This window comes from Tamandua tetradactyla, chromosome 12, assembly GCF_023851605.1.
Source record: "Tamandua tetradactyla isolate mTamTet1 chromosome 12, mTamTet1.pri, whole genome shotgun sequence".
In the NCBI taxonomy this organism is placed as follows: domain Eukaryota; kingdom Metazoa; phylum Chordata; class Mammalia; order Pilosa; family Myrmecophagidae; genus Tamandua; species Tamandua tetradactyla.
In genome coordinates this window covers 91,138,627-91,163,563 of record NC_135338.1, presented here as the reverse complement: position 1 = coordinate 91,163,563, position 24,937 = coordinate 91,138,627, and the positions used below count along the sequence as shown (strand labels likewise).

At 40.0% G+C, this 24,937-nt stretch overlaps 1 protein-coding gene across 8 annotated transcripts in view; it reads left to right on the top strand.

Annotated features, from left to right (window-relative positions):
* CHD2 (chromodomain helicase DNA binding protein 2) overlaps positions 1 to 24,115 on the top strand; it is a 179,146-nt gene extending 155,031 nt beyond the window's left edge. For all 8 annotated transcript variants that reach the window (XM_077124105.1, XM_077124107.1, XM_077124108.1 and 5 more), the window contains 2 exons: positions 3,895 to 4,141; positions 19,947 to 24,115. In XM_077124105.1, the coding sequence (XP_076980220.1) occupies positions 3,895 to 4,141; positions 19,947 to 20,280 (581 nt within the window). In that variant the 3' untranslated portion in view covers positions 20,281 to 24,115. The remainder of the gene's footprint in view (positions 1 to 3,894; positions 4,142 to 19,946) is intronic.
* Positions 24,116 to 24,937: the final 822 nt, after the last annotated feature.

Genomic DNA, 24,937 nt, shown 5'->3' with positions numbered 1-24,937 from the left:
TTGGAGGGAATGGCTTTTAAAAGGGGTTTACGTGTTCTAAGGACATGAAAATGTCCAAATTAAAGCAAGTCTATAGAAACGTCTAAGGCATCCAGATAAAGATGTTCAAGAAGGCTGATGACATTCAGGATTTCTCTCTCAGTTTAAACAGCACATGACAAACATGGCGGCATCTGCTAGCTTTCTCTCCCTGCTTCTTGTTTCATGAAGCTCTCCCCTGAGTGTTTTCCTTCTGCATCTCCAAAGGTCTCTAGCTATGTGGGCTCTGCAGCTTTTTCCAAAAATGGTTCCCTCTTACAGGGCTCCAGTAAGTAACCCCACCTTGAATGGGTGGAGACAGACCTCCATGGAAATCATGTAGTCAAAAGTTACTACCCACGATTGGGTGAGTCACATGCCTTGGAAACAATCAAAAAGTTCCCAGCCACTAATACTGAATGAGGATTAAAGGACATGGCTTTTCTGGGGTTCACCATAGATTCAAACTGGCACAGGTGCCAAATGAATAATTTCATTTTCCATATAGCAGTTAGAGCTTTGAACTTTATTCTTTTTCAACACTTTATTGAGCAAGAGCATGAATGAAAGATCCCAAAGACTGTTATTTCAACTTTAGATTAAAAAGGACATAGCTACCATAAATAAACAGGAAACAAATGACGGACTAAGAGGAAAACTTTATGTTGTATGTGACAGTTAAATGGTTAAAACTGCTTATGTTCACGTAGCCATTGTAAATTGATAACAAAAGGACAGCCAAATAGGAAAATGGGCAAAGGTGGAAAAGAGAATTCATACAGAAGAGGAAATTCCAGTTGATGAGATGATCAACATTTCTGCTAGGGAAATATAAACTAAAGTAAGAATAAATTAACCCATTTTTTTAATCTGTTCATACCAGTGAAAATTAAAAGGAAAAAAATACACACAAATTTCTTAGTGTGTGAATTGCTGCCATCTTTTGAGAAAATAATCTGAAATATCTAAATACATATGCCCTTTGATACAATAATCCTATTTCTGGGAGTCTGTCCTGTAGAAATAAACACACAGATATATAAGATGGTGTTCCAGCCTTATAATGGCAAAATGTTGGGGAAAACTTGAATGTCTGTTAATAGGAGAATGGTTAGATAATAAGATGTGTACTTTGTAATTATCAGTTATTAAAAAGAATGAGCTGGCTATATAGATAAAAAATTTGGAGGGAAAAATAAACAAAAACAAAATCCTTTTGTGTGTGTATATATATATGTTTGAATGATATGTTTGTATAAGCATAAAAAAAGATGTGAAAAACATATTTGACTATTAATAAAGATTAATTATCTCAGGATAGTAGGAACAGAGGGGAGATTGGAGGAATAATTTAAATATCATACATTGCTTTACTGGTTACAGTGAACACGAGTTACTTTAAAAGAAGAAGAGGGCAGTGGTCTCCTGCTTGGGACAAACCCAGATTCTCAACCTCTTGCCTGCTCAGAGTCCACACGTGTCCTCAGTGGTTACAGAAGTCAGCTTATCTCTGATATTTTTTCTCCTATTTGGAATGTTAGTCCTTCTAGTACTGGTTGCTTCAGTTCTCTTTCATACCTTTATACGATTTATTTTTCGTTTTCTCGATATTCTTGGCAGGGCTTCCACTGCCAGCCACTCTGAACTACTTGAGCAGAAAGTCTATGCCCTCCAGTCTTAAAATCTTAAGTAGCTCAAAATGAACTGACCACCGTTTTCTTGAGTACAATGACAATGCACAGTGACTTGGGAAATATTTCCTTTTTCTTAGTATAATTGTATTACTTTTGCTAACTTTTTCCTGGTACTAGATCAGTTTTTTAATCTCTATGTGATGTCATTGATTTTATATTTTGAATCCTTTTAAAGAACTCTTCTTCTTAAACTGACTGAGGTCTTTTATTTGAGCCTTAGATTCCTCATCCATAGAAGAGGCCAATACTTCCTAGCCTAGACCTACCTCTTGGATAGCTTAAGAAGAAAGAAAAGCACTGGTCACTTACTCTCGAAATAAATGACTTGGCTTGTGGTTTAAGCATCTCTATTATGCCATAGACTTTGATACACTATCAGAAATGTTACGTTCCATTGGGTTGGAAGCCAACTCCAAATGGTCCTTTCATGTTGTAAAGGTATCTTTTTTAGTTACTGTTTGTTCATCTTAGGTTGAATAGTCCAACCTGTTTTGTACTCCTTGGTCTTCTGCTCTGAGCTGCCCTGAATCACCAGCTGACCTACATTACATTAATGGTGTGAATTTCTAAGCTGCATAGGTTCCTCGATAATTGTCATTTGGCTCAGTAGAAAAATGTGAGAAGGCTAGTAAAATGAATAGAGGGATATTTATTTGGTGATATGTCTTTGGTCTTAATGTAATTGTAGATAGAAGAAAGATTTCCTGTGAAGCCATATAATTCTTTCTGGTTCAGCCTCTGTTTTCATGTCCTAGGCTGCCATAGCAAATCATCACAAACTTTTTTGGGGGGTAGCTTAAAATAACAAAACTTTATTCTCTTTCACTTCTGGAGGCCAAAATCAAGGTTTCAGCAAGGCTGTGTCCTTCTGGGGGTTCTGAGGGAGAATCACTCTTGCTAGCTTCTAGTGGCTACGGGCAGTCCTTACTGTTCCTTGGCCTGTAGTTGCCTAACCCCAATCTCTGCCTCTGTCTTCACATCTTCTTCTCCTCTGACTCTGTCTTAAATCTCCTACTGCCTTACTTTTAAAAGGATACCAGCCATTGAAATTAGGGCCCACCCTAAATCCAGGATGATCTCTTCTCAAGATGATATAGATGAGCATATTATTTGCAAATAGAAACAATTTTACTTTCCTTTATAATCTGCCTGCCTTTTATTTCATTTTCTTACAATATTATACTTATTAGGAGCTCCAGTACAGCATTGAGTAGAAGTGGTGAGAGCAGACATCTTTGTGTCATTCTTGATCTTAGAGGGAAAGAAAGTATTTTGTCATTCACCATTACGTGTGATATTTGCGGGTGGTTGTTTTATAGATGCCTTTTCTAAAATTGAGGAAGGAAACTGAGAATTAGTTTCAGGAATAGACGTTAGATTTTGTTTAAGCACCTTTTCTGCATTTATTAAGATCCTTGGTTACAGTTGCAAAGATCTTATTTCCAAATAAAGTCATATATACAGGTTCTAGGTGGACATACATTTGAATATACATATTTGACGTACATTCAACCCACTACAACCTACATCCCTAGACTTCTTTCCTGGTTGAAATAGGTGTGATTCTTCTCAGAGGAAGAGTAAAATTACAGAAGCTAACATGGATTTCAGTTTGGCCTTATCTAATCTGGTGTGAATAATTACTTTCTACTGTCAAGGTTCTATTTTTTTTTTGGTGGCAGTTGGGGAGGAATAGTAGAATCAGCAAGTGTAGCTTGATTTGCAGAGAGTAAGTGCCTACTTACTTCAGAGAGTAAGGGAGCCTACATCCCTTACTCTGTACCAGCAGGTGAATAAACTTTAGATGTGCAATTGGAGGCTTTTGCTTTGCAGCTGTGAAACTCAGCACTTTCCTTTTCCCAATTACTATTTGTTTTTGGTTTTTGAGTGCAATCTCATTTTAAAAGCCTGCCCAGATTAGAAGGTGAGCAGGTATAGAAAATGAAAACTAACAATGCTTAAAGATTTCAAAAGGAGAGAGGTGGTGAATTTTTTTTTGGAGGGGAGCGAATATTAGGGCTTATATTGTTGATATATTACTGGTGTATGAACCAGCAGCAACATGATCAAGAAGGAGGAAATTCAGTGTCTGTGAGATGTGCCGTCTTTCAGTTTAAACTTTAGTGAAAGTGAAATTCTGCCACTTTTTGCAGTCATGAGCTCATTCTTTCTTTTTCTGCAGATCGAGGAGATTGGCAGAGGGAAAGAAAATTCAGTTATGGTGGTGGCAACAGCAATCCGCCATGGGGCAGTGATAGACACCATCAGTATGAGCAGCACTGGTACAAGGACCACCATTATGGGGACCGGCGACATATGGACGCCCACCGTTCTGGGAGCTATCGACCCAACAACCTTTCCAGAAAGAGACCTTATGACCAGTATAGCAGTGACCGGGATCACCGGGGACACAGAGATTATTATGACAGGTACGCTGAAGGCCCTGAGACACTAGGCACTGGCCTCTTCCAGGAGAGAAAGGTGGCATGCTCATTAATGTACTTAATTACAGGTGCTGATTGACAGTCTGTATGTCCAGGCACAGTCTTTGTGGCTAGGAATACCAGGTCAGATGAGCCATCTCTGCTGTCAAGGCATCTTTAGGCTGTTGAGGAGGAATCCTGATATAAAACAGCTGGCACTGTAGGCTGAGTGGATGGTTTAGAGCAAGGCTTTTTCCCTGGGATTAGGAGTTTTTTTCTGAGGGTTCAGGAAGAGCAGTGCTGGTGATTCTTAATCTGGGCCCTGAAAGAAGAGGCAGCTAAGCAAAGAGGAATGAATAGGTACCTGTGATATCCCAGGTCTTAGGTGGACTAGATAGGCACCAGGAAGAGGTGCCTAGAAAATTAACAGGTTGGATTGGGGGCTGGAGGGTGAGGCTTAAATGCCAGGTTATAGGTTTATTATTATTTTTTGTTGTTGTTTTTCTTTAGGCTAGGTTTTAATTTTTATCCTGTAGCCCATAGGGAGCCATTTGCGGTTGCATCATTTCACCTGTGCAGAAATAGTGTGGGTTTTTTTTTTTTTGCCTTCTCCTGAGGCAGTGGTAAAAATGAGGGCCATAAAATAATAGAATCAGCAACCAAAATTACTAAGCTCTGCACTGTAATCTCAGGCAGGTAACAGGGGTCCTGAGATGGGTACCTGCCTATGGTCCCTACTCATCAGAAGCCCGTAATTTAGGGGTCAGTGCCTTTCAAAGTTATATACCCTCTCTTCAGCTATACAATATCATCAACAATGTGATGATGAGCCAGAGTTTGTTTTGAATTGTGAGCATTAGCAAGTGCAGAAGGCTTAAAGAGGTTTTAGCCATACTTCCTCATGTCAGGACTTGTCTGTATTTTAACCTCATAGCAACTTTGGTTTTTCCTAGGCTAAAGACATGTTTTGTTTGGATTGTGCCATGGGAAAATTGTGTGTAAACATCTCAATGTCCTCCTTTCTTTTTGAAAGATCTGGTAATACCCAGCTGCATTAGAACAGCAGTTGTAGCTGAGTAACAGCTGCCTCCTTTAGAGGGAGCCTACATCCCTTACTCTGTTCCCTTCTGTATTGTCTTATCTGGCTCTAGTAGGTGTTTGTTTCTGAGCCCTGCCCTGGTTTTAGTTGGTGCAGACTCTTGAGATAATGTGAGATAAGTGGGGCTGCTCTCCACAGCTGGGTTGGTAGGATGCTCATGATCCAGTTGGGCTTGCCGTGATGGAAGGTGGCAGACTCACTGTAGAAGCTTATAAATGAGGGGAGGTCCCCTAGTTCTTCACTGCAGGTTCTATGCACTGTACCCAGGAGATGCCTAATAACATTTTTTGACTAAGAAGAAGCTCGGTTAAGCTCTTAAGTGTATGACAACATTAACTTCTTCTTTAGGCCAAAAGGAAAAGGAAAGAGTTACAGCATAGAATTTAAACCTGATTTGAATCTTTATGCTAAGTATGGTTCATTCTGTCTGGCATGCTCATGCAAGAGGGTAGAACATACTTCCAGTCCTATTTAAAAAGTAAACCAATCTAATAAGACGTGAGTCCAGTGTCTCACTTATTTGAATGATTTTGTACAAAATGTCCCCTGAGTCATAGTTTTTTCATCTATTAACTGAGAGTAATTAAACTTGGCCTACATGATGGTAGAAGGATTGAAAGAAAAAATGTTTGTGGAAAGTACTCTCAAAGTACCATGCAAATGCTAGTAGTAGTCATATTGTTCCCGACATTGGGAAAAATGCACTCCAACCTTGCCTTTTCTTGTCTTCAACCTACTTCCAAGTCCCAGAAGACTAGTTACTCCCTGGGCTTGTAGGACCCAGAACTGCCAGTGGAGATTTTGAAGGCCAATTAAGAGAGTCACTGAGATCTAAAGGACTCGTCTGAAATCCCATTTCATTCTTAGGAACCATACTTCTAATGTTCTAATCCAGTTCCCCCTCTTTTGTTGAAAGTAAAACGCCTATATCCTCATTTAGTAACAAATTTCAGTATTGAATGTCTTTTAAAAAGTGTATATACTTTTCCTCCTCTGTCTGAGACCCTGGGGATAGATAGGTCTTTGTGGAGAGGAAAGATGGCTCCATTCACATATTGCTGTCTCAAGCCGTTAAGAGGCTGGCTTTACACTGTAGCTTCTATAGGGTCTGAAGGAATTTGCATTAATTTGGTTATTATTTTTGTTAGTCTGTTGTTATAATGAGAGGGAAAATATTTATCCATAATTTCTGCCCCCCACTGCCAGATTCTAAAACACACGATTTTCATTTTTCTGTGTTCTCTTTGTCTGTAGATACCCATCTTTAAAGTTATAGACAAAAAACTAATTAGTTCTCTTATTAAGAAGCATATATAACAAACACTTTTTAAGAAAGAGTTTTGAGTTACAATTGATTCCAGTTGCTATATTGATTGGAAGTATGCAGTTACACGTTTTGACATGTGTATCCATTTTTGAAACCATCCAATTACAATTAAGATAGTGCGTATATCCATTACCCCCACAGTCACCCTTTACTTCTCTCCACCAACTCCTCTCCCCCACCTCTAGGTAACCACTGGTCTGCTTCCTCACCCCTTATCCTATGTGTTTTCTTTTAGAAGTTTTAAGTTATTAAGTCAGTTTTTGTATATGGTGGGAGTAATTGAAGTTTATTTTAGTGTGGTATGGATAGCTAATCATACCAGCACCATTTGTTGAAAAGGTTTCCTTTTTCTGCTAAATGGCCTCTGCACCTTTGTAGTGGGTATATTTCTGAACTCTCTTCTGTTCCATTGACCTGTTTGTCTATCTTGACACCAATCCAACATTGTTTGGATTACTGTAGCTCTATATTGAAAACTGTATATTAAAATCAGGTAGTGTTGGTCCTCCAACTTTATACTTTCACAGAGTTGTTTTGGCAATTCTAGGTCCTTTGCATTTCAATGTGAATTTTAGAATTAGCTTATCTATTGCTAGATAATAGCTAATTTATTATAATATATTCCTATATTAGCTATTCAATATTATTAATATTGCAATATTCCTATAATAGCAATAGGAATTTTGACTAAGATTGGATGGAGTCTGTAAATCAGTTTGGGGAGACTCTACATCTTAATATTTAATTTTTTAACTCATGAATAAGGTATATGTCACTATTTAGGTCTTTAATTTCTCTTGGCAATATTTTGTAGTTTTCAGTATATAGGTTTTTAGTGTCTTTTATCAGATTTATCACTAAGTATTTTTATGTTTTGATGCTATTGTAAATGCTATAGTTTTCAGTTGTTCGTTTCTTGTATATAGAAATGCATTTGATTTTCATATGTTGATCTTGAATCTTATAACCTTGATAAGCTCTCTCATTGTGGTAGCTTTTTTTTGTAGATGCCATCAGATTGTCTGCATAGATGATCATAGATGTTTCTATTTGCAAATAGAAACAATTTTACTTTCCTTTCTTAATCTGCATACCTTTTATTTCTTTTTCTTGCCATATTGCACCCACTAGAAGCTCCAGGACAGCATTGGATAGAAGTGATGAGAGCAGACATCTTTGCATCATTCTTGATCTTAGGGGGAAAATATTTTGTCTTTCCCTATTAAGTGTGATATTTGCTGTATGTTGTTTTGTAGATGCCTTTTATAAAAGTGAAGAAGAAAACTGAGAATTAGTTTCAGGAATGGATGTTAGATTTTGTCAAATGCTTTTTGTGCGTTTTTGAGACAATTTTATGGTTTTATTTATTCTTTTTTAAAAAAATTTATTAATTTAAAAAATTTAACAACAAACAAATAAAAACATTAACATATGATCATTCCGTTCTACATATATAATCAGCAATTCACAATATCATCACATAGTTGTATATTCATCATCATGATCATTTCTTAGAACATTTGCATGAATTCAGAAAAAAAAAGACAAAAGAAAAATAAAATGAAAACAGAAAAAAAAAAAATTATACATACCATACCCTTTACCCCTGCCTTTCATTCATCACTAGTATTTCAAACTAAATTTATTTTAAAATTTGCTCCCCCTAGTATTTATTTTTATTCCATATGTTCTACTTGTCTTGTTGACAAGGTAGATAAAAGGAACATCAGACACAAGGTTTTCACAATCACACAGTCACATTGTGAAAGCTATATCATTATTCAATCATCCTCAAGAAACATGGCTACTGGAACACAGCTCTACATTTTCAGGCAGTTCCCTCCAGCCTCTCCATTACATCTTGAATAACAAGGTGATACCTACTTAATGCGTAAGAGTAACCTCCAAGATAACCTCTCGACTCTGTTTGGAATCTCTCAGCCACTGCTGCTTTGTCTCATTTCACTCTTTCCCCCTTTTGGTCGAGAAGGTTTTCACAATCCCTTGATGTTGAGTCTCAGCTCATTCTAGGGTTTTTCTCAATCCCTTGATGCTGAGTCTCAGCTCATTCTAGGATTTCTGTCCCACGTTGCCAGGAAGGTCCACACCCCTGGGAGTCATGTCCCACGTAGACAGGGGGAGGGTGGTGAGTTTGCTTGCTGTGTTGGCTGGAGAGAGAGGCCACATCTGAGCAACAAAAGAGGTTCTCTTGGGGGTGACTCTTAGGTCTAATTTTAAGTAGGCTTGACCTATCCTTTGTGGGGTTAAGTTTCATATGAGCAAACCCCAAGACTGGGGGCTCAGCCTGTAGCTTTGGTTGTCCACACTGCTTGTGAGAATATCAATAATTCAACTTGGAGAGGTTGAGTTTTCCCCTGTTCTCACCATTCCCTGAAGGGGACTTTACAGATACTTTTCCACTCACTAATCAATTCACTCTAGGATTCATCAGGGCATCACTCTGGACAAACCAACAAAATCTCATGTCCTACCCAAGGTTCCATGTACTTATGGTGTTCAACCAAGCTATCTAAATAAGTTATATTAGGAAATGCACTAGTCAAAATATAAATTTTGTACCAAATAAACATTTTTTGCTTTAGTCTCACACATGAATTGAAATTTTAACTTATTAATTACCATCTGTTTTCAGCACCCTGCAGTAATGACATTCCTTTGTTCTTCCTCATGCAAAAACGTTTTTAAAATTTATACATTTAATCACTATCCTTATACACTCTAAGCATTCCTAGATTATACCATCTCAATCTTTATCGTCTATGTTTCTTTCTGATTTCATTTGTGCCCCCAGCCTTCCTCCCTCTATCGTTCTCACGTTCAGCTTCATTCAGTGTTTTAACATAATTGTATTACAGTTAGGTAATATTGTGCTGTCCCTTTCTGAGTTTTTATATTCATTCCTGTTGCACAATCTGTATCTCTTCAGCTCCAATTACCCAATATTTTGCCCTATTTCTATCTCTTGATGGTCTCTGTTACCAATGAAATTCTCCAGGTTTATTCACTAATGTCAGTTTATATCAGTGAGACCATACAGTATTTGTCCTGTTGTTTCTGGCTAATCTCACTCACCATGTCCTTAAGGTCCATCCATGTTGTTACATACTTCATAACTATTCTGTCTTACAGCTGCATAATATTCCATTGTATGTATATACCACAATTTGTTTAGCCACACGTCTATTGATGGACATTTTGGCTGTTTCCATCTCTTTGCAATTGTAAATACTGCTGCTATAAACATTGGTGTGCAAATGTCCATTTGTGTCCTTCCCTTCATGTCCTTTGAGTAGATACCTAGCAATGGTATTGCCAGGTCATATGGCAATTCTATATTCAGCTTTTTGAGGAACCACCAAACTGCCTTCCACAGCAGTTGCGCCATTTGACATTCCCACCAACAGTAGATGAGTGTGCCTCTTTCTCCATCCTCTCCAGCACTTGTCATTTTCTGTTTTGTTGATAATGGCCATTCTGGTGGGTGTGAGATGATATCTCATTGTGGTTTTGATTTGCACTTCTCTTATGGCCAGGGAAGTTGAACATCTCTTCCCGTGCCTTTTGGCCATTTGTATTTCCTCTTCTGAGAAGTGTCTGTACAGGTCCTTTGCCCATTTTGTAAATTGGATTGGCTGTCTTTTTGTTGTTGAGTTGAACGATCTCTTGATAAATTCTGAATACTAAACCTTTATCTGATATGTCGTTTCCAAATATTGTCTCCCATTGTTTAGGCTGTCTTTTTACTTTCTTGATGAAGTTCTTTGATGCGCAAAGGTGTTTAATTTTGAGGAGTTCCCGTTTCTTTCTTTCTTTCTTCAGTGCTCTTGCTTTGGGTGTAAGGTCTATAAAATCGCCTCCAAATATAAGATTTATAAGATATTTCCCTTCATTTTCTTCTAATAGTTTTATGGTCTTAGATCTAATGTTTAGGTCTTTGATCCATTTTGAGTTAACTTTTGTATAGGGTGTGAGATATGGGTCCTCTCGTTCTTTTGCATATGGATATCCAGTTCTCTAGGCACCATTTATTGAAGAGACTATTGTGTCCCAAGTGAGTTGGCTTGACTGCCTTATCAAAGATCAGTTGTCCATAGATGAGAGGGTCTGTATCTGAACACTCTATTCTATTCCATTGGTCAATATATGTATTTTTATGCCAGTGCCATGCTGTTTTGACCACTGTAGCTTCATAATACGCCTTAAAGTCAGGTAGCGTGAGACCTCTGACTTCATTTTTTTTTTTTCCTCAGGATACTTTTAGCTATTTGAGGCACCCTGCCCTTCCAGATAAATTTGGTTATTAGTTTTTCTATTTCTGACAAGTAAGTTTTTGGGATTTTAATTGGTATTGCATTGAATCTATAAATCAGTTCAGGTAGAATTGACATCTTAACTATATTTAGTCTTCCAATCCATGAACATGGTATTTAATTGCTCTGGCTAGAATAGCTCTGGCTATTCAACACAATGTTGAGTAACAGTGGTGATAGTGGATATCCTTGTCTTGTTCCTGAACTTAGGGGGAAAGTTTTCAGTTTTTCCCCATTGAAGATGATGCTGGCTATGGGCTTTTCATATATTCCCTTTATCGTGTTGAGGAAGTTCCCTTCTATTCCTGTCCTTTGAAGTGTTTTCAACAAGAAAGGATGTTGAATTTTGTCACATTCCTTTTCTGCATCAATTGAGATGATCATGTGGTTTTTCTGCTTTGATTTGTTGATATGGTGTATTACATTAATTGATTTTCTTATGTTGAACCATCCTTGCATATTTGGGCTGAATCCTACTTGGTCATGGTGTATAATTCTTTTAATGTGCTTCTGGATTCGATTTGCAAGACTTGTGAGGATTTTTGCGTCTACAGAGATTGGTCTGTAATTTTCTTTTCTTGTAGTACCTTTGCTTGTCTTTCGTATGAGGGTGATGTTGGCTTCATAGAATGAGTTAGGTAGGTGTCCCTCCTCTTCAAGCTTTTTAAGAGTTTAACAAGGATTGGTACTAATTCTTTCTTGAATGTTTGGTAGAATTCACATGTGAATCCATCTGGTCCTGGACTTTTCATTTTGGAGAGCTTCTTAATGACTAATTCAATTTCTTTACTTATGATAGTCATAAATGAGTCATCTATTTCTTCTCAAGTCAGTGTTGGTGGTTCATGCCTTTTTAGGAAGTTGTCCATTTCATCTACATTGTCTAGTTTATTAGCATGAAGTTGTTCATAGTATCCTCTCCTTACCTCCTTTATTTCTGTGGGGTCTGTGGTTATGTGTCCTCTTCCATTTCTGATCTTATTTATTTGCATCCTCTCTCTTCTTTTTCTCAGTCTCGCTAAGGGTCCATCAGTCGCTTTGGGGTTAGTTTGCTGTTCTTTCTCTAGTTCCAAGTAAACAGTTAATTCCTCAATTTTTGCTCTTCTTTTTGATATAGGCATTTAAGGCAATAAATTTCCCTCTTAGCACTGCCTTTTTGCAATATATTATGTTTTTATTTTCATTTGCCTCAAGATATTTACTGATTCCTCTTATAATTTCTTCCTTGAGCCACTGATTGTTTAAGAGTGTGTTGTTGAACCTCCATATATTTGTGAATTTTCTGGTCCTCTGCCTATTACTGATTTCCCACTTCATTCCTTTATGATCTGAGAAAGTGTTTTGTATGATTTCAATTTTGTAAAATTTGTTGAGACTTGCTTTGTGACCCAGCATATGATCTATCTTTGAGAATGATCCATGAGCACTTGAGAAAAAGGTGCATCCTGCTGTTGTAGGGTGTAAATTTCTATAAATGTCTGTTAAGTCTAGTTTGTTTATTGTATTATTCAAATTCTCTGTTTCTTTATTGATCCTCTGTCTAAATGTTCTGTCCATTGATGAGAGTGGGAAATTGAAGTCTCCAACTGTTAGGTAGATGTGTCTATTTCTCTTTTCGGTGTTTGTCTCATGTATTTTGGAGCACTCTGGCTCGGTGCATAAATATTTATGATTGTTATGTCTTCTTGTTGAATTGTTCCTTTTATTAATACATAGTGTCCTTCTTTGTCTCTTTTAATTGTTTTACATTTGAAGTCTAATTTGTTGGATATTAGTATAGCTACTCCTGCTCTTTTCTAGTTGTTGTTTGCATGAAATACCTTTTCCCAACCTTTCACTTTCAACCTATGTTTATCCTTGGATCTAAAATGCATCTCCTGTAGACAGTATATAGAAGGGTCCTGTTTTTTTAATCCATTCTGCCAATCTGTATCTTTTGATTGGGGAGTTTAATCCATTAACATTTAGTGTTACTGCTGTACAGGCAGTACTTTCTTCTACTGTTTTGTCTTTTCAATTTTACATGTCATATCTAATTTTTCTTCTTTTTACCTTTACTGATAGTTTTCATTTCTGCAGTCTTCTCCACACCTCTCTCTCCTGTCTTTTTCTATCTGTCTCTAGTGCTGCCTTTAGTATTTCTTGCTGAGCTGCTCTCTTGGTCACAAATTCTCCCAGTGATTTTTTGTCTGAAAGTGTTTTAATTTCCCCCTCATTTTTGAGGGACAATTTTGCTGGATATAGAATTCTTGGTTGACAGTTTTTCTCTTTTAGTATCTTAAATATATCATCCCAGTGTCTTCTCACCTCCATGGTTTCTGTTGAGAATTCTACTCATGGTCCTGTTATGCTTCCCTTGTATGTTATGGATTGCTTTTCTCTTGCTGCTTTCAAAATTCTTTCTTTCTCTTTGATATGTGACATTCTGATTAGTAAATGTCTTGGAGTATGTCTATTTGGATCTGTTCTGCTTGGGGTACATTGCACTTCTTGGATCTGTACTTTTAAGTCTTTCATAAGAGTTGGAAGTTTTCCTCCATTCGTTTTTCTCCTCTTTTTCCCTTCTCTTCTCCTGGGATACCCACAACATATACATTTGTGTGCTTCATGCTGTCATTCCATTTCCTGAGTCCCTGCTCATATTTTTACATTCTTTTCCCTTCATTTTCTTTTGCTCGTTTTATTTCAAATGTCTCGTCCTCCAGTTCACTAATCCTGTCTTCTGCCTCTCGAAATCTAACATTGTAGGTTTCCATTGTTTTTTTTCATCTCTTCTACTGTCCCTTTTATTCCCATAAGTTCTGTGATTTGTTTTTTCATATTTTTGATTTCTTCTTTTTGTTTGTCCCTTGCCTTCTTTATATCCTCCCTCAGTTCATTGATCTGATTTTTGATGAGATTTTCCCTGTCTGTTTGAACATCCTGAATTAATTGTTTCAACTCCTGTATCTCATTTGAATTGTTGGTTTGTTCCTTTGACTGGGCCATATCTTCAGTTTTCCTAGTTTGATTCATTACTTTTTGCTGGCGTCTAGACATTTAATTACCTTAAGTATTTTATTCTGGGGATTGTTTTCACTTTTTTACCTAGAATTTTCTTGCTGAATGACTGTTGTCTGTCTGTTCTTTGACATTCAGTTCTGCTTATTCTAGACCTCTAGCTTAGGTTTTGTTTAACAGATCAAAGTTTTTCAGTTCTTGTTTTCTTGTTTCTTGACCTGCCTGTATGGTGCCTGTTTGTTTTCTTCCTTAGGAGGGTATAATTAGGTATTATAGACCCCCATCAGATTTTCCCAGACCAGATTGGCCTCCTGTCAGGAGCAAAGAGTCACCTGTATCAGTTTTCCCTAAGGGTGAGACCCAGCAGGTTGAAAGAATTTCCCATGAAGCCTCTAGATTCTGTTTTTCCCATCCTGCTCAGTATGTGGCTTTGTCTGCCTTTGGGTCCCACTAGCATAAAGTGATGTGGTACCTTTAAAACTTCAGCCTACTCTCCCTATTGGGGGCGTGGTTTAGAGAAATGGCAGGTTGTAGGCTGGCCTTAATCATTTCAGTTTTCCAGCCCTGGAGTCTGAATTCCTTGAAGGAGAGATTCCACCTGAACTGGGCCCCACTGCTCTCCTAGGGAAGGCACAGCCTCCACGGAATTATTTCATTTCATCTGACCAGCCTCTTTGTCTCTCAGATAAGCTTAATTCTGCCTTTGCCTGGGGCAGTTGGAGTCTGAGAAGCCTTGCAGTTGTATCTAAAGAATAGTGAAGCTGTAGAAACAGCCACCAAAAAAACAAAAGCAAAAAACCACCTTTTCAGAGCAGGACCCCCATACCTTGGGTTTGCCAATCAAGAGCTTAAGTTGGTACGTTGCTCTGTGTAGCTCCAAGTCCTGCGTGCCCCCTCCGTTCCTTCAGGGCCCGGATCCTTTCAAGTATTATGTGCTTTCTAATCCAAAAAAACCTTTTTTTTTTTCTTTTTCCGTCTGCACTGCCCCCTCTGAGCTGGGACAAAAACCAGTAACCTCAGCTTTTACTCGAGGTTTAGCTGAGTTGAGGGTCTATCTTTAGTAGTCAGAATTTGTTAGTTAATTCCACAGTTGGAGTTTGATTGAGCTCAGCCCCTGCTGCTTGTAAAGTCCCTTTCCTTTCTCCTCTGGAAACCAGCCTGTGGGGGAGGGGCACTCACCTCTGGGGCTTGGGGGACTCATGGTTCTGGGTAGGATTGCAGCCGGTCCAGCTTGTCCTCACTTGTCCTCACTGGTGCATGCTGCGTGTCTGGTCACTGATGTAACCCCAGCAGTTGTTCTGTACTGTTCATGGCTATTACTAGCTGCTCTGGAGGACAAACTAAATCCCACACCTCACTAAGCTGCCATCTTGGACCTTCTCCTCTTGCTTTTCTTTTTTTTTTTAACTTTTTTTTTTGTATAACATATCATATATACAAAACAAAGAAAGAAAAAAGCAGTTGTTTTCAGAGCACTCTTCAACAAGTAGTTACAGGATGGATCCCAGGGTTTGTCATGGGCTATCAGACCATCCTCTCAGATTTTTCCTTCTGCTGCTCTAGAATATAGGAGGCGAGAAGGAGTAAACTTTTTTTTATCATCACAATCAACTTTTTTTCATGTGAAAAATAAAATATATACAAAAAGGAATAAATTTTGAAGCTCAGCACAACAGTTAGTTCTATAACAGATTTCAGAGTTTGGTAAAGGTTACAATTCCACAATTTCAGGTTTTTACTTCTAGCTGCTCTAAAATACTGGAGACTAAAAGAAATATCAGTTTAATGATTCAGCAATCATATTCTCTTGTTAAACCCTACCTTCTCTATATAACACCACCAGTACCTTTGATCTTTCTATCCCGCTTTTTTTAAGGGGTATTTGGTCTATAGCCATTCTAACTTTTTCATGTTGGAAGGGGCTGTCAGTAATATGGGGCAGGGAGATGAAATTAGCTGATGTTCTGGAGAAGCTGGGCACTCTAGGTTTCAGGACTTATCCGGTCCAGAGACCCATCTGGAGATTACAGGTTTCTGAAAAGTTACCCTAGTGCTTGGAGCCTTTGTAGAATCTTATATATTGCCCTAAGTGTTCTTTAGGATTGGCTAGAATGGTTTTGGTTGGGGGTTGGCAAGTTATGATAGGTGGCAATGTCTAATTGAAGCTTGCGTAAGAGTGACCTCCAGAGTAGCTTCTCAACTCTATTTGAACTCTCTCAGCCACTAATATTTTATTAGTTATACTTCTTTTCCCCCTTTGGTCAGGATGGTATTGTTGATCCACAGTGCCAGGGCTGGACTCATCCCTGGGACTCATCTCCCACTCTGCCAGGGAGACTTTCACCCCTGGATGTCATGTCCCACATAGTGGGGGAGGGCAATGATTTCACTTACAGAGTTGAGCTTAGAGAGAGTGAGGCCACATCTGAGCAACAAAAGAGGTCCTCCAGAAGTACCTCTTAGACATACCTATAGGTAAGCTAAGCTTCTCTGCTATCCAGATAAGTTCACAAGAGCAGGCCTTGGGATCAAGGGCATGGCCTGTTAATTTGAGTGTCCCTAATGTTTGACACAGTGTCAAGGGATTCCCTGATGGTATAGTTTAATAGTTCAATGTGTTTTCTCCCATGCCTCAAGGGACTTTACCAGTACCTTTTGATTGTCTGCTTATTATATTCTGTGATGTATCCAGGCATTACAGTAAACTCTGCAGGATTAAAGACCCTCATTGTTACTCTTGGCTCCCTGCGTTTCCAGTTGTTCAAATCAGCTATCAAGACAGGTTGAGTTAGATTATGTGCTATAGAAACTTTAGGTTCCACACAAAATAAACCTTTCTTCCTTTGGTGTCAAAGAGTAGGTATAGTTCTAAAATATGGACAATCCCTTCCTTACCCCTGTATTCTGAATTTTCTTAATCCCAACCTGATCAGCTTCATTTTTACCTCTAAATACCAAGTTATAGATATATAAAACAGCCTCTCAAAATCCAGGAATAATAATTACCACCCTGGACTAAATGTGTCTGCTATAAGAGCTTACAATCTAGACCCTGGTTTTCTTATGAGCATTTTCTAAAGGAGTTTCAGGTCTTTCTTTTAAGATTTGTGTTTCAATTTGCTAAAACTGCTGGAATGCAGTATACCAGAAATGGGATGGATTTTTCAATGGGAATTTGTTAGGTTACAAATTTATAGTTCTGAGACCACATTAAGTCATCAAGAGGAAGATATCGTCTCTGTGTAGAGGCTGCTCGTATCCAAGTTTCCTCTGTCACATGGGAAGTTGCGTGGTGATGTCTGCCAGTCCTCTCCAAAATGTCTCTGGGCTTAAGTGGTTCCTTGCTTGTTTCTCCCAGGGCGTTTCTATCTACGCTTTCTGGGCTTTTACTATCTTTTTTTCCTCTTACAAAGGACTCCAGTAATGGATTAAGACCCACCTTCAATTGGGAACAACCTAAGTAAAAGTTTCCATCCACAATAGGTCCGCACCTATAGAGATGGATTAAAAGAATATAGGCTTTTCTGGGGTACCTAACATATTGAAACCACCACAGTTGGTTAGGTGGGATTGCAGCAGGGCTCTGTCAGGGGCTCATTATTCCATTCCACGGAGGCAAGGACTCTCATTGTACTCTACCAAGATCTTCTTGTATCTTTAGGTTTTTTTCTTCTGGCTGTATTTCTAGCCCTGTGTGAGTACAGGGCCCTGTTACTGCTAATCCCTTTGGGCAATTCTTTCCCTGGGCTTGGGTAGTTTTCTCTGTGCACACCTTGATCATTATTCACGGGAACAGGTAGAGCGTCAACCTTTTTTGTGCAGAACTCTTATTTTGCACACCATCCTGTGAACTTTAGCTGCCTTGTTCTTGCCTAGACTCTCACTGGAAGGAGTCTGCTGGGATTTTCCTGTGGTTTCCAAATCCTCTGTCTGCTGTGGCTTGTAATCTGTCTTAACACAATGAGCTGGAGAAATAGTAAGGCTTATCTCATTTGTTTTCCATCCCTCGGGAATCATTGTTCTTCATTGGCTAATGGTTGGTGTCTTGAAAAATATTGTTCCATATATTTTGTCTGTTTTTGTTTGTTTCAAGTGGGAGGGTAAATCCAGTCCCTGATATGCGCCATCTTGATTTAAACCTGAAGTCACCAGTTCTTATTTCTATTTTTAAAAAACAAAAAGGAAGTGAAATGAACATTACATATAATTAATCATTTTAAAATGTACAATTCAGTGGCTTTAGTACATTCACCATGTTGTTCAGTTACCACCTCTCTCTATTTTAAGACTCTGGATATTTCATATAAAAGGAGTTATACGACATGTGACCTTTCCTATCTGGCTTCTTTCACTTAGCATAATGTTTTCAAGATTCATCTAAGTCATATGTACTAGTACTTTATTACTTTTTATGACCCAATGATATTGCATCATATGGTTATACACATAGTTTGTTTATCCATTCTTCCGTTGATGGACATTTGGGTTGTTCCTACTTTTTGATGATTATGCATAGCACTGTTATAAGGATTTGTGTACAAGTTTCTGCATGGACATATGTTTTCACTTCTCTCAGCTGTATACCTCGGAGTAGAATTGCTGTATCAAATGGTAGTTCTCTGTTTAACTTTTTGAGAAACTGCCCAGCCATTTTCTGTGTAGCTGCACCATTTTACATTTCCACCTGCAGTGTATGAGAATTTTACTTTCTTCACATCCTTCCCAGCACTTGTTATTTTCCATTTAATTTTTTAAAATCATAACCATACTAATGTGTGTGAGGTTGTATGTCCTTGTGGTTTGGATTTGTATTTCTGCAGTGACTGATGATGTTGAGCATCTTTTCTTGTGCTTGTTGGTCATTTGTAGCCCTTCTTTGGAGAAATGTCTATTCAAGTTCTTTGTTTTTAAATTGAGTTGTTTTTCTTTATGTTGTTGAGTTGTGCTGGTTCTCTTTTAATATTTTAATGTGCAGTTTACTGTGGTCATTCCTCAGAATCTTAAAATTTTCCGGATTGAGTGGATTTAAAATTAAACCTTCTTGTATTACTTTGTGAATGCTGCCAGAAAGCAATATAGCAGAAATTGAACGGCTTTTTAAAAAAGGAAATTTAATAAGTTACACATTAACAGTTCTAAGGCCATAAATATGTCTAACTAAGGCATCCAGAGAAAGATACTTTGGCTCAAGGAAGGGTGATGGGGAAGGCACGTGGGTGGCATCTGCTGGTCCTTGTCCCAGTTCCGTTGCTTCCAGCCTCCGATGCCAGTGGTTTCCTCTCCAAGCATCTGTGGGCCTCCACTGAGCTGCTCCGGGACAGGCTCTGGGTTTCATCTCTTAGCTTAGCATCTGCTAGGGCTGGAGATTTCCTCTCTTCAGGTTCTGGCTATTTCCGTGCATCCTTGTTTAGCACCCAGGCTGTTTCTGTCTTAGTCTCCAAATATCTAACATCAGCACTGAACTTTCTCAAAATGTTTCCCCTTTGAAAGGATTCCAGTAAACTAATCAAGACCCACCTGGAATAGGTGGAGTCACATCTCATCTAATTAAAATGTCACACCCATAATTGGTGTGATATCTCCTCTGGAGATAATCTAATAAAAAATTTCCACCCTGCAATATTTAATTAAGTTTAAAAGAAACAGCTGCCCTCCCCAAATTGAATCAGTATTAAAACATGGCTTTTCTGGGGTACATAGTACTTTCAAAATACCACACCCTTCTCTTATTGTTGAACATTTAGGTTGAAAATGGCATTTGTCGTTACTAATAATAACAAAGTAACTTCTCTATTTTTTCCCCCCCTCCTGGGCTAGGTCAAGAAAATGATCTTGCCAGTTTTTTTCCTGAAGGGAGTGTGAATTTACAGAGCTATCATCATTCAAGGGTGTACTTGTTTCACTGCAGACTTGATGAAGCATATGTCATTTCATAGGGTGTGTTTCACCAATAAGTATAAAATGTCCGTTTATTATTTTTTGGCTTAGTGCAGTGGAGAAGTAAATGGAAATCTGGCTTTGTTCTTTCAGCTCATCCTTGTGTCTCTGTTTCAGACACCATCATGACTCCAAGCGGCGGAGATCGGATGAATTTAGGCCTCAAAATTACCACCAGCAGGATTTCCGACGAATGTCTGATCATCGTCCCCCTATGGGCTACCATGGCCAGGGACCCTCAGACCATTACCGCTCTTTCCACACAGACAAATTGGGGGAATATAAACAGCCCCTGCCCCCACTGCACCCAGCAGTCTCAGATCCTCGCTCGCCACCTTCTCAGAAATCTCCTCATGATTCCAAATCACCCCTGGATCACAGGCCTCCTTTGGAGAGATCGCTAGAACAGAAAAACAACCCAGATTATAACTGGAATGTTCGGAAAACATAAGGACAATTCAGAAAGAGGAAGAACAAGAGTCATCAAGCACCTGGAAAATTTTGGTCTTACAGTAGCCGGTTACCTAGACCAATGACTGGAGTTCCTGGACATGCTGCTGCTGCCGACCTACTGGCTGCAGGGCCACTTGGAGGAGTGGGAGAGCCGCGTTTGGCTCAGGTTTGATGTGGGTCATCACTCCTGCACGTTGGCACCCCCGTCCCATTGCAGCCTAGACCTAACCGCTCGCTCTGATGGGCGCTGGGAAGAAGACGCGACTTTTTTGAGTACCAGCTTTATGGGGCTGTATTTCTCCAGTGAGGGAAGGGTCACAAATGTTTCCTTGCAGTGTGTTCCCTGGACCTTGATGCAGTCATTGAGGAAAGGAATATAGATGCTTGGATGAAGGCTGCCAGGACTTAATGGACAGTGTGTGATTTTATTCACTATTATATGATGAATGCTGCTGATAGGGAATGGGGAGTGGGGCTGATTGGCTGGGTTTCTGCATCATAGGATTTGAAGGGGAGGGTGAGCAGGTACACCCCCTCAAATGTGTTTTTGGGAGAAATGATACACTTGGGTCTCATGTGAAACCTACAGGATGGGGAGGTTAAAAATAGAGAGGGAAACAACTTCTACAATGGCCTTTTCCCTGCCAACACTAATTATCTTCCCCACACTGTCACTGTCTTTGTACATTTCAAGGGTTTGGTCTCCTACGTGAGCTTCCTTTTCCCCTGTGCCAGGGGAAGTAGGGCCTCTTTGGCTGACTGAGTTCCATGAGTTAGGCAGCCTCCAAGTCAGCCTGGGTTCTTGCTTGGTTTGAGAGTGGGCAGAATGAGGGTATAAGATGAGGGTTAGAGTGGGGGTTGTGTGGCCAGTGGACTGGAATCCCTGGTGGATTTCTGGTTCCTGTGATGAGAAGTATAACTCTGGGGCCTGGAGAGGAGGTGAAGCAGATTAGGACTGCTGAGCAACTGGCGGCTGTAGATGGTGAACAGGTTTTCCAATATGGGGGGTTGGTGGTGCCAGCAAGTGGGGGAAGCTCTCAGTATTGTAGTAGGTCAACATTTGCAGCTGTATTTAGTCCCTTTGCACAGCTTGAAGAGCTAGATTGCAGAGAATCACCCATCTCCTGATATTGATTTGATCAGCTGAAAATAAGTTTCCTATGGTGAACAGGTTTCCATTGCTAGTTGGAGAGCATTAGAATTGTACTCAGTTTCTTTCAGAAATAAGATCAAGTATAAACCTAAGTTAAATTTTTTTGCAATATAGGAAGCATCCAAGGACAGGGTGACTGAGCCATGGACAATAAAATCATACTAGAGTTGAATTGGGTCAGGACTGGAAGGCAGGTTGTTTGCACAGATTGAACAGGTGGAAGAGGTTTCCCTAAAGAACTCGAATTTCAATTTACTGCTGGGGCCTTCAGTTTTATTCATTTTAAATTATAGCTTGCCAGTATTTTTAGAATATCCAAAGGCCTTTCTTAGATGGGGACAGAAAATTGACTTGAATATATGGTGTGCCTATGTCTTAAATATATGCCTGCCCAGTACAAATGCCCAAGCTTAGAGCTGCCCTTTCATCAGGCATATACAGGGCTAGATTCCCTGAACTGACTTGTAGGGACTTCATAAAATCTTTCCCACTTATTTTTCTGATACTCTGGACAGCACCTTTAATGCCTTTACCGAGAAACTCCTGACTCCCGTCACCTGGTAAAGCACGTGTGACTTTGGTGTGGGGCACGGTGCCTTTCTGCACGAGCATAACGGGGTGGGGTGGGGGGTGGGCAGTGCTGAGTCCCCACGTGCGCATCTGGGTCCTCCAGCGTGTGGTGCAAGCTCAGTGGGCTCACCACCTTACTTTACTCCTTATAGTACTTGGGGTTGTTCTCCCTGGTCTGTACCACCCACTCCCTCGAGCAAAGTCCAAGTAACTGCATAGGTGCCATCCTCCCTTCGAGGGCTTGTGAGTGCTCAGTGGGAGAAGGTAGGGAGTTAATTCTCTGCTTTGGCCACAAGTGATAAGGAAACCACAAATTTAGTTTTTTTGCTAGTAGTATTGACACTATCCCATTGTCTTGCCCAAGCCAAAGACAAAGGTTAGGTTGGCTTGCCAGGTCCTTGATTAATGGGGGGGGGGGGGGGGGGGGGTTGATCCCTAGCACAGTTTCTGTGGGAAGTCAGGTCAGGTCCTCTTGGAGGAACTCTCCTTTTAGAGGTAGATGGAGTCATTGGAGGCCATGCATTTTGATACTCATCAAGGTGTTTTGTTTTGTTTTCTCTAAAGTTGTTGATAGGAGATGTGAGTTACGTCCAAGGATGTCTCATCATGGGGATAAAAGAGTTCCTTTTGTTTACATTCAGGACTTATAGTGCCATATGATGTAGCAAAAGGCAATATTGGCCAGATCAGTGTTAAATTGATTCTAAAATTACAGTATGCCCATGACAACATGTATTTTAGGTGGTGGAATATGTTTGAAGAGTGGGTTGGGAGAAAGGAGGCATTTTCTCATTGACTTAAATCAGTATGAAAATTATATGCTTAAATCAAAACAGAAGTTTGCACAGTAGAAGTTCTCATTTGTGGATGGGAGAAGCTGCCGTAGGAATCTTTACAGGTGGTATTCCATGGAGCCTTGCTTTGAAAGATTTAATTGTTGGGTAGAAAGAGATGGGGTTGAGGAAGAGGGGAGTTAATATCACCTAAAACCTGAACATAAACAAGGTTAACAAGATGTACTGCAGCCCTAAAAAAAGGATAATGTGAAACCCCAGCTCATCATTGTAGTCTTTGAGTGACATGCTAGAGTGAAATAGGCAAGCTCTCCACGGAGCTACTTCTTACTGCCCCTTGGCTCGCTCTCCTTTTAGTCATTCCATAAGCCCTTTGATGGGAAACACGAACACTTCACATGTCATGGTCCAGACATTCGAGTCTGGTGTCTGACCGTTGTTATCAGGACGGGTGGTGCAAACGCGATTCAGCTATGAATTCACACTATGACACTGCAATCCTCCAGACCAAAACCCGCTTGTCAGCAGGAGTGGTGACCATGTGCCCAGCGCCAGTGGTCTCCTGGCTCAGCTGAGGGGTGCTGGGTCGGGTGAGGAGAGCCATGTCAAGGGTCCAGGCTGCTTTAGTCCATCTGCTCCTCACTTGTTGGGGGGGCACATGGTTTTCTTTATTGTAAAATTGTGGACTTTTAAAACCTGTTGACTAAACAGTAATTAATTTATATTTGTGAAAAATGCCACTGTCCTAGTGATTTCTGATGTAAATAATGTTGTTTATATAGTATGTATTAAATTTTCCTACATTGTAAAACTGCTGTACTTTTGACTCTTGTATATTAAAAAGTGTTCCTAAGGATTTCTAGAATTGGGCTAACAGGTTGCATTGCATTTGGTGTGAACTGTGTGACTGGAGATGCTGCATTGGCTCCTTTTGTGGTTGCTGGGTCATCTGGATTTTCTGACAGTCTGAAATGGAGCTAAGATTGCATTTTTCACTACCCAACACCAGTTGTGCCCTGCATCCGGGATTATACACTACAGGTTCCTAAGATTTTACGGCATACTTGAGTAGCCATTGCTGAAGCTATACGGTTCCCTGGCCCGAGCAGCTCCAATCTGTACTCCACAGCCCTGTATTTCATGAGACGACCTTGAGGAGCCGAAGCCAGCACTTGAGCAGGACTGCTCGTGACGTTCCCCAGTGCTGGTCCTGCCAGGAAGGGTTCTGGGGAGCCCTGAAAGGGTGTGTTTTAAGTCCTGTGCCTGCCCAAATGGAACTGTAGCCCCTCTCCCAGAAGGAAATAAAAACATCTTTTCTGCCAACTTGTAGTCTTGAGGGCAATTTAACAGTTGGGTTATATATTCTTGGAGGGGAGAGAAAGCATTTTATAATGGAAACACTGACACGGTGTTCAACTGTTAACTAGCAGTTGGCACAGGGCAGGCCCAGCCCCTGCGAGGCCCAGATGGAGGAAGGGTGGCCACAGCCTGCAGGCCGAGGTCCCTGTCCGAGCAGGTGTGGGAGACATTTGCCCAGGTGCAATGGTTTTCACCAATACTTAAGTGACCTTGAAAGCAAATTCAAAACTTTCTGAAACTCTTAAATCTAGATACCATATGAGGCTAGGCGTCTACTCAGAGCAGAGGGGTTAGCTCCTGCAGCTGGCAGAGCTCTTCTGCTCAGGGAGAGGTCCAGGGGGCTGGGACACAGAACTTTGCTTGGCCATGGGCGAGCTCAGCCCTGGCATGTGCCTGGAGGGAGACCAGGCTTTTTAGTGCACGTTGTTCTTGAGGGAAGGAAGAAGAAGTACTGGGGGTTATTCCTGCAGATCAGGGAACTCAACTCAAAATCGTGTTGCAACTCACAGCTCGCCTAGAACAACTCTGGGAAACTTTATTTTAAGAACAAGTGCTGCAATAATCAACTTATTAAGATTTTCGATAGCAGCAAGGCTTCTAAACTGATGCCAAACGCCTGCCTCTTACTGGAAGAAGCAAGGGGCCCTGACCCCTCCCTCCTCCCTGGCGGGGCCTCGCATGCCTGGCATCAAGGCAAGTTCTACTCAATTAGTGCCAACAGAAAGGTCACTCGCTGAAACACAAGACCCTGCAGTTTGCCAGATCAGAGTTTTAACCTG